The 10,574-nt window shown below is 34.9% G+C and overlaps 1 protein-coding gene and 1 long non-coding RNA gene across 2 annotated transcripts; both read left to right on the forward strand.

Annotated features, from left to right (window-relative positions):
• The first annotated feature begins 494 nt into the window (after positions 1–494).
• LOC107416705 (putative UDP-glucose flavonoid 3-O-glucosyltransferase 3) lies at positions 495–2,336 on the forward strand. Its single transcript, XM_048471101.2, has one exon. It carries the CDS (start codon positions 738–740, stop codon positions 2,211–2,213), a length of 1,476 nt encoding a protein of 491 aa, XP_048327058.2. The 5' UTR covers positions 495–737; the 3' UTR covers positions 2,214–2,336.
• Positions 2,337–4,482: 2,146 nt separating this feature from the next.
• LOC125421925 (uncharacterized) lies at positions 4,483–9,966 on the forward strand. Its single transcript, XR_009638834.1, has 3 exons — positions 4,483–4,840; positions 5,597–5,669; positions 9,135–9,966. It is a non-coding gene; the product is annotated as an uncharacterized LOC125421925 (long non-coding RNA).
• Positions 9,967–10,574: the final 608 nt, after the last annotated feature.

A 10,574-nucleotide genomic window follows, 5' to 3' on the forward strand; every position in this document is an offset into this window, starting at 1 on the left:
ATTTAATATAATGGAGAAAACAAAATTAAGCCCAAAAAAAATAGAGAAAATAATTAACTCCATATGAAAGCATCGGTATATATATAGGTTTTGATTACTAGATGCTAAATTGATCTATCGTTACATTCTTGACTGTAATTATAAAGGTCTAAAAATATGAATTTTGTTGAAATTCCAGAACGCAAAGTAAGTGCCTTTATAAAAATAAAATAAAAATAGAAGAAGAAAGACTTTTTGTCTTTTGTGACGGATTTTCGGCCACAAATATTCCTAATAAAAAAAATCGTGTTTTGCATATTTGCAATATTATGTTCTTTTACATTTTATTGTGGCTTGACATTTTTAGTTTGAATATTTAATTTTTCACATTCTCTTAGCTATAAATGAAAGGTAATTGTAGCTTCCTATAAAGAAAAAGGCAAAGTAATTGTGCTCAAGGTTGTAGCTTGGTTATCAAGTTTACTTGGACAAGTAGAAATTGCATACTTCTCAACAGCCAATTTATACATTTCATGTAATTAAAAAACATGTCCAAAAGAACATTCTAATATTTTAATCAAAAGTGAAAGAAAAGCATGACATCATTTGCATGGACCAAATTTTCAACAAATTATATATATATATATATATACACACACACATATAAACACACCTAAAGGTATATTCCCAACTTTATCCACAAACCCCCCATACACATACATATTGTGTACACTATCTTCTACTTTCAACATCGAAAAATGAAGAAAGCAGAGTTGGTTGTCATCCCCATTCCAGGTAGAGGCCACCTCGTATCCATGGTAGAGTTTGCTAAACTACTTGTTGCTCGAGATCCTCGTCTTTACGTCACAATTCTCATCATGAAGCTGCCGTTTGACACCAAGGTCGGAGCCTACACGGCTTCACTTGTGGCGTCATCTTCAAATCGTATCAAGTGCATCGACCTCCCGATAAACGAAAAGGTTTACACAGAAACCAACCCCCCTGTCTACATGACTTCATTCGTAGAGGATCAGAAACCCCACGTCAAAAACGCCGTTACCCAACTCATCCAATCCCGGGATGGTGATGACGACGACTCGCCTCGACTCGCTGGATTCGTCATCGACATGTTCTGTACCACCATGATTGACGTCGCTAATGAATTTGGGATTCCTACTTATGTGTTCTTCGCATCGGGTGCAGGATTCCTCGGCCTGTTGCTCCATCTTCAACATCTTAGAGACAACCATAATGTAAAGATCACTGAGTTTGAGAATGATCCAGAAGCAGAGTTAGTCATCCCGAGTTTTGTCGACCCGGTTCCTTCTAAGGTCTTGCCCCTGTCGGTGCTGGACAAGGATGGAGGTCGTGTAATGATGAATCATGCTAAAAGGATTAGAGAAACCAAGGGTATAATAGTAAATACGTTCATAGAGTTGGAATCACATGCCGTCAACTCTCTATCGAACGGTGATGATGAATTCCCTCCGGTTTATCCCGTGGGGCCCATATTGTACTTACAAAGCGATGAAAGCCATGTTGGGTCGGTCAATCAAATTCAAAGCTCGGACATCATAAAGTGGCTTGATAATCAACCGCCTTCATCTGTGGTGTTCGTGTGCTTTGGGAGCTTGGGAAGCTTTAGTAAGGATCAGGTTAAAGAGATTGCATACGGGCTGGAGCAGAGTGGGCAACGTTTCATTTGGTCACTACGCCCTCCCCCACCAACAGATAAGATGGGTTTACCAAGTGATTATTTAGACCCGACGGTTGTTCTTCCAGAGGGGTTTCTTGATCGAACGGCTAAGATTGGAAAGGTGATAGGATGGGCCCCACAAGTGGAGATCCTGTCCCACTGTGCAACAGGAGGCTTTGTATCGCATTGTGGGTGGAATTCTACACTAGAAAGTCTATGGTTTGGGGTTCCAATTGCCACATGGCCCATTTTTTTTGAGCAACAATTGAATGCATTTCAGATGGTGAAAGAGTTTGGATGTGCGGTGGATATGAAGCTTGATTATAGAAGGGAATTTAATAGTGATGGTGATGATCAAGCGGTTGTGAGTGCACGAGAGATAGACGGAGGGATAAAGAGGGTGATGGATGATGATGGTGACATAAGGAAAAGGGCAAAGGAGATTAGTGAACAGAGTAAAAAAACCTTAGTCGATGGTGGAACCTCATTTTCTACCTTAGACCACCTCATCAATGATATATTGAAGAATGTGTCTTGAAGCTTGCCAACCATGCGTTAATTTCAATTTTTTTGTTTGTTTTTGTTTTATGTTTTGGATTATATATGCAACCTTTGCTTTACTTCCAGTCACAGCAATAACCAATTTGAGCATGTTTGGCCATTTTTTATTTAAAAATGATTTTTTTTTTTAATATATATAATACTTCTTTACAATTAAGTTGAGAAATTTCAAGATGGTACATAACCAATTCAGACATTTCATGTAATAAAAAATTGTCCAAAAACTTGTTATTTGCGTGGTTTGGATTTCTTGGAGACCAATTTTCAACAAAATCTATATATAAACAAGTTATGCACCACCAAGATTGACGTCGCTAATGAATTTAGGATTCCTACTTATGTGTTAATTTTTTCCCATCGGGTGCTGGATTTCTTGGTCTATTGTTCCATACTCAATACCTTAGTGATAATCATAATGTAAATATTACTGCGTTTTAGAATGACCCGGATGTTGAGTTAGTCATCCCGAGTTTTGTTGATACGGTTCCTTCCAAGGTCTTGCCTGTGATGTTGCTGGACAGAGATGGCGGACCCTTGTTCATGAATGATGCTACGAGGAGTAAAGAAACCAATGGTATAACAGTAAATACGGAACCGTTGGAATCACGTGCCGTCCATTTTCTATGACGGTGATCGTGCTCTCGCTCCAGTTTTTCCCGTAGGACCCAATTTGAACATGGAAGAGTGGTGAAAGGCATTTTGGCTGAAAAGTCAACGAGAGATCACAGATCACAAAGTGGCTTAATGATCAACAACCTTCTTCGGTAGTGTTCATGTGCTTCGGGAGTTCCAATTGCCACGTGGCCAATAATTGCGGAGCAACAACCTAAATGCATTTCAGATGGTGAAAAAAGAGTTTAGATGTGCGGTGGAGATGAAGCTCGATTATAGAAGAGAATTTAACAGTGATGGTGGTTGACCAAGCGGCTGTGAATGCCCAAAGGGATAGAAAGAGAATGATAAGAAGGGTGATGGATATATATACATAAATATATATATATATATATATATATATATAAGGAAAAGGACAAGGGTTGAGAGAGAATGATAAGAAGGATGATGGATATATATATATATATATATATATGTATATAAGGAAAAGGACAAATAAAGTATATGTCTCAAAGCTAGCCATGCCTTCGTTTTTGTCTTGTAATCTGTAACCTCTTGTTTAATTTCATGAAGAGTACAACTTATTTATCTTGAACCACAACTTGCATATATAGAATTGCTTTATGTACTATTAAGAATTGGGCACGGTCTTAATTGATTTGACCTAGCCAATCAAAACAAATGCAGGCAAATTAAATTTAATCAAAAATACACTAATGGTATGCGGGTCATGATACTCAGGTCTGTTGTTCAAAAGACTTATCCCTTTTTTACCCTTTGCTGCTTTGCATCTTCATCTTTTTCAAATCCCAAAAACCCATACGTTCTGGATCTCTTCCTTGGTCTTCTTTCAGGTGCAAATCCTCTCCAATAAAGACTAGCGGTTGAATCTGTGTCCGTCTGGATTGCTTTTGCATATAAAAATTAAATAATTTGTTTCACTTGGGGAAAAAAAAGTAAAAGTTATGTAACAAAATATTAATTTTGTTTCACAAATAGGGAAAAAAAAAATTATCATTCCATTGGTTTGCAAGACTCGGTTTAATGGTTTTGGTGTATGTAGCATGATGCTCCGCATGAAGGATCGACGATAGCTTTTATAGAGAACCTTATATATGCCAGCCTCCACACAAAGATAGATGGGTTTGCCGAGTGAGCATATGCAGATCCAACGCGAGTCCTTCCAGAGGGATTTCTCGCTCAAGCCCTCACACCTGCTTGCATGGAGTTGCAGATTCGAATTTTAACAAATCCTATTTAAATTTTGATATAGGTTTCATATGGTTAAACCCCATTTAAACCTTAGTATGGATTTCATGGGCTGCACATTATGAGAGAAGACCGTAGAAATAACCGTAAGACGATGGGCTAGATGGTATGGAAACTCTTATTCAGATTAGGGGAATTTGGCCCAATGCCCTTATTTTAAAGGGCTTAATGAAAAATACCTCTCTTTTTTTAAACATTTTTTGTCTACCCACGTTGTTTTCAATATTCCAACTCTACCCTTACCCTATAAATCACTTACAATTTCTTTCTTCCTCTTACCAGTATCCCACCTACCACATTTCGTATCTAATTTCCCTCCCCTCTCTCTCTCTCTCTCTCTCTCTCTCTCTCTCTCTCTCTCTCTCTCTCTCTCTCTATTTCTTATATGTTTTTTTGTTATTTTATTTTATATTTCTTTTGCTCCATTCCATTTCCTTTTCCTTCTTCTCCACATGATTCTTTTCCCTCTCACTCTCTCTTTCTCTAGGATCCATTTCCCTCTTACAATAGGAGCTCTTAAATTCTTCCAGCAACTTCTTCCCTCTCTCGGCGACTTTTCTTTCTCATCTTCGTGGCTTCGGTTATCTACAGAACTTATTAGTAGGGCAAACGGTGGTCGGAACCTATGCCATGTCAACACAACCCCTTTTTGCAATCTTCCCTCAAACCTATCCTCACTCACGATACGTGTTCTTAGGGAAGATAACAAAGCAACCATAGCAGGTAAGCATTGCTCTTTCTCCTTTCATACCTTTTCGACTTTTTTCTATTTAGAAATTTTGGTCTAGTTTATACTTTGAATGCATGAATAAGGAGATAGTATTATGTTTTAGAATTCCATCATTATCATTAAGCTATTAAGTAGAACATGTTTTTTGCCAATGGTTATATGGAAAGCTTTGGTGCGGCAGAGGTGAAGATTTTTCTTCTGGAAGTTTAGCATGTCATTCTTTACAATGACCCACTAACAAATTTTTTCATCAAATGTTAAAAAGTTAACCAAGTCTTTTTTCATTAGTTTTCATTATATTATCACTTTGGACCTAGACTTCCAATTAATTTATGCTGGCCCTTCGGACCTGGACTTTGTCAGTGGATATGTTTCATAACAGGGTCCTATAGATTTGGTGGCTAATTTTCTTCTGTTCTAGTGTTTAATTGGCCAAATTTCATATTCATTATGTGTTCTTTTTTATATTTTCTTTTTAATGCTCATTCTTGATGTGATTTCTTAAATAAGCTATTGGTACTTCAAAGAGGCATAATGAATTAAAGAAATTGTTTTCCCTATAAAGTGGATACACTAGTCAAACAGAAGAAGAATTTGTGAAAGAACTAAAACCCTAAGCAGCCTTACAAGAAAATACATTTTTCATTACTGTTATTAAGATAATAAGTGTTATTTATTAAATCTGATTTCCATGTTCTGTGAGGTTTTTGTGTTCCTCAAAAGGTGTCATTTACATATATTCTATACAGGGGAAAGATGGGCGCATCACTTCACAGGTCTTCAAAAAGATAGGCAATACAGTTAAAACCTCCATACCTTATGGTAAAATTTGTTTTCAAAATCTTTTTTATTTTGCTTTTTATCTTATGAATACACTTATTTATTTGGTGAAAACTGACACTAACTTTTGTAGCTTGTGCATGTATGTTTCATTTTAATATAAAGAGAAATCTACCTCTTATTTTGTACATGTACTTTATCTTATTTTCTGTTTTTCTTGGTTATTTATTAGCGTGCATTTCTTCCTCCATATTCAAAGTACAATTTGTTTGTAAGTTATGTCCTGTGTCCACTGTCTTCTTAGTGTTTACTCGTTGAAATTTATCTTTTAAGCATATCTTGATTTTGCAGCCCTTTTTTGACATGTTTGGATATGGAGGACCTATTGCATCTATGCATTTAGGTAGGTATGAGTTGCTTAATTTGTGTCCTCATTCTGATTGAATATTTCTAAATATTTAGTTTTACCTTTTTTCATTTCTTTGCCCTATTCTAGGCATGCTCTTGTTTCTTCAAAGACAAAGACTGCCAAGTAGAATGCTTGATGCAATATCTTGAAGTAACACATCAGAATACATTTTTCTAGTTGAGTTGTTGAAGAACTTTTTATTTTTCCTTTTTTACTTAATCATGCTTTTCTATTGTCTAATAATATTAATTTTAAAAGTCAAGATGTTCATCCTTTTTGTTGATTGATAATTTAAGTTTCTTCCAATGAGTTATGGGTGCATTGCACTTTACGTGATTAAAAATAACCTCAATACGTTGTCTTCCGAGTTTCCTACACGAGCTACTATAATTGGCTACTGCACAAAATATCATATGCATCATTGTGGTATATATTCATACAAGTTCTTTAACATTAGCAGGAAGGTTGAGTGAAATCCTTTAATGAGTACATAGAAGAAGGAATTAAGCAGATAACATTGAAGAACTATACAAGAAAATTTATGTTGTTGTCTGTGCTGATCCCACGGTGAAGAAATCTGATAAGGAACCACCCAAGGGCACTATAAACGTTTATGATACACTTCCCTATCACCTTTTTGATTAAAAATTCAAAACCCACCACTTATTGGTGGAACATTTTCTCAAGACTTTACAATTTTTTATTCCTATTTCATTTTTTGGTTGCAAACCCCATTTTAGGTCATTTCCTTTTTCTTTTCTTTTTATTTATTGTGAGCAAAGACTAAAAGAACCATAATAATGGCAGTGAACATAGAAATGATAAAAAAAAAACAATAAGCATCCCACTTACTATTTCATTCTTGTTAAAACTATATGTTTTCTTAAAGCTTAAATTTTTTATGTTGATAATTATTTAATGTTAACTGGTTTTATGTTTGAATGTGCTTAACCTTATATAATGTTGTCTAGCGAAGAAAATATTTAGTTTAAATCCTAAGCCAATATCTACATATGTAATTTTGTCTAACATATATGTTGTACTTGGGAAGTGGAGTGAGAAAATGGAAGTGAGGAAAGTTGAAGCTAAAAAGTTGAAGCTCTGAAAGTTGGCTTCTCATTCTAACAGGGAACTGGAGAAGTAATAGAACTCGACTACAAAAACTATTGTCAAATATTTGTTAAGGCTGTTGAGTGTTTGCACTGATGCCTTTTAATGTTTTCTCCAAAGTAATTTTGTCCTACAAACAATTGGAATTCTGAAGCTGTTGTTAATTAGATTTTCTATATCTATTCTTCAAGTTTTTGAGTCCACTTTCAGTTGTTCCTTTGGTAGCTTTAGTTGGATTTGGGCTCTATGAGTTAGGTTTTCTTGGGGTAGTGTTATTCTGCAGTATTAATCATGGTTTACGAAGTGAATTGTTTAGCGATATTGTTTTCAGTGCCTTTCTTTGAGTTCTACGAATGAGTTTTTCGATTTAAAGTATTTGCATTCATACCCCCTCATAACACTTAATATCCAATGTAAATGCACTTTGTTTTTCCTTTATTTTTTTGTATCAACATGCATTTTCTTTCTATTTTTATTTATATTATTATTATTACTTTAATATCTTTTATTCAAGTAAATTATTCTTGTGTCAAAGAGATACTTCACAAATATTGTTCTCCATTTTCTTTGTTGATATTTTTTGTATTTATCCCCTTCTAATTTAGTCATTTCTCATACATGTTTATTGATTTAAACAGTCCATTGGGGCTTTCATTTATTGATTTAACTCAAACTCCAGTTATGATGTTGTGGAATCATTTCCCTTTGCACTTCATGTTAAAAGATGCAATGATAGGTTAACGTATGATAATAATAGAAAACTATGGGAGCTGTGCAAGGAAGACATTTTATATGAGTTCCTCGGTTTGGCTGCGAATCAATTATGCTTTTTGGAAGTTAGCCACCACTATATTATCTATTGTATTGACAAATACACACACATTAAGGGGCAAAAAGCCAAGAAAAGATATTAGAAAATAGGCAAAATCACAATGAATGTAAAATAAGGAGTTCATATGAAAAAACTAGTAAACCAATTGAAATTGCACAAATAGGTATCGACATTTACATGCACTTCAAAATTTAGATGTTGCTTTTCCTCATTTCATCATTAGCTAGACTAAAACATTTAGATGTTCTGAATTTTGGAGGTCCATTTGGTTCCTATATTGGTCAAAGTAGTGCAATAGTATTATTACCTATATTCTTCTTGTTCAGTTCATATTTGCTGACCTTCAAATTAAGGTCAACATTGAGTTCCTTTCATTGTTGTATATTTGTACATTCTACACACAGGGAGTTGGCATTTTGATCTCTGACTTGGTTGGAACTATTAATGGATCCTCATTATCTGTATAACAATGTTCAAATTAATATCTATGCTTTAGCTTTCTACTTTATTTTACCGAATCACAGAATTTCCACCTTTATCTAAGAACCTTTTTTCTCCTGTGCACTTATTAACAAGTTTTTAGGATTTTAAAAATTAAGCAATTTATTTGTCACATATTCTGAAACATTGTTAATTTTTAAGAAATGCTCAATCTTCTCTGCTATTTGTTATGTGGGATGAACTTTTTTCTATTTAGGGTGAAAGGAACTGGTGGATGATTATTCACTTAATTGTATTTGTGTTGTCAGCATGTTATGATATCATGAAGCTCTTTCACTTTAGGTTTCTATTCAAAATTTTAAGGACCACAAGGACCACAGCTGTTGTGGTTTGGATTATTGGTAGGTCCATGGTAGGAGCCGCATTTGATGATTATTATCTTCTTGGGGACATATTAAATGTTTTATATGAGAAGTCTACTTGCTGTTGATGTTTTGCGATATCTAAATATCCACAGTTATAGTTTTTATTTAACTTTTAATGCTTTTATTATGTGATTACTGTGTTTAATATTATATTGGTTGATATTATATTGGTTTTGTTATAATTTAGCAGTTTTTTTTCCTTGCGTTAGAAGGCATGGTCTGCTATAATTATCATGAGGAGGAAGGGCAATACTAGAGTTTGTAATGTTTTTGAGCTGTTTTGTTTGCAGACATGATTGAAGAATTAATCAACAAAGGGTATGAACGTTGAAATAATGCAGCTGCAATGCAAATTCTTGTTACTAATTGGTTGGAAAATATCATGCAAGAGCGCTCAAATAATGGCAGAGGCTTACATGTTATTCCATTGAACTTATACGAGTTTCAAATTGTTGGCTATGGCATGTTTGCTGGAGTAGTCAACTTAGAAAATAAGACATGCTCATGCAAGGAATTCGACATTGATGGATATCCTTGTGTCCATGCAATTGAAGCATGTAAGCATCGACATATTTCTCCATATATCCTTTGCTCGGTGCATTACTAAGTTGACTCACTCTGTGACGCATATTCGGAAACCATATATCCACTTGGAGATAAATGTCAGTGGCATGCTCGAGATGATGTCATAAACCAGCTTGTACTTCCACCTAAGATTGGTAAATAGTCAGGAAGACCAAGAAAGAAGAGGGTTCAATCTTAAGGAGAGGAGCATCTTCAATATAGATGCAGGGGATGCAAACAGATTGGTCAAAGCAGCCGATCATGCTCGGCCGCCGTACCTCTTGATCGCACTACCAACCAACAGCACCATTCAACTGAAGGACCATAAATTGCTCTACGCTATATTAAACCAATGGGGGCATGTTATGTGGTATTCGTGTATTATGCAATGTAGTAGGGAATGCAATTAGTAGCTCAACCGCTAACATGTGTTTTGGCATAATAGATGTTGGTTTATGTGTTGCTTTGTTGGCAAAGTCATCCATCGTATTGTGTTTTTAAAATATCATTCTGTGTTCAGTTTTTTGTAGGTTTCTTACTGTTTCACGGATGCTATTACTACCCAATGGTAATTACCGATGCATCGTCGGTAATTGACATTTATCCACCGTTGTAAAAAAATCACCACAATTCCATTCGACAACTTCAATCGTGTGTGTTTCCACCGAGAATATGCTAAATCTAGCTTTATTAATGATAATTGTTGATAAAGTAAGAGAAAAAAATGACATTAATAAGTGAAAGCATTCAATTTGTAGTTGCTGGAAAAATTACCGTAGGTTTTATCGGTAATTTCCGAAACCCTTATGGTAATCATATTTTACCAATTTTTTGGCCCCCACACGTCCCCTAATGTGTGTTAAATGCAAAAACATGCAAAATATACATTTTTCAATGATCCTAAAGAGAAAAAACTCCAAAAGTTTTGAAAAAGTTCTCAAATTGGCATAAAAATTTGATACCGTAGGGCCTTCGATAATTACCGAAGAAACCTACCATAATCAATTTACAGTTGCTGAAAAAATTACCGTAGGTTTCATTGGTAATTAACGAAACCTCTATGGTTATCACATTTTACCAATTTTTGGGCCCTCAAAAGTCCCCTAATGTATGTTAAATGCTACAACATGCAAAATATACATTCTTCAATGATTTTAAGGAGAAAA

The sequence above is a fragment of the Ziziphus jujuba genome, chromosome 4, assembly GCF_031755915.1.
Source record: "Ziziphus jujuba cultivar Dongzao chromosome 4, ASM3175591v1".
Taxonomy (NCBI): domain Eukaryota; kingdom Viridiplantae; phylum Streptophyta; class Magnoliopsida; order Rosales; family Rhamnaceae; genus Ziziphus; species Ziziphus jujuba.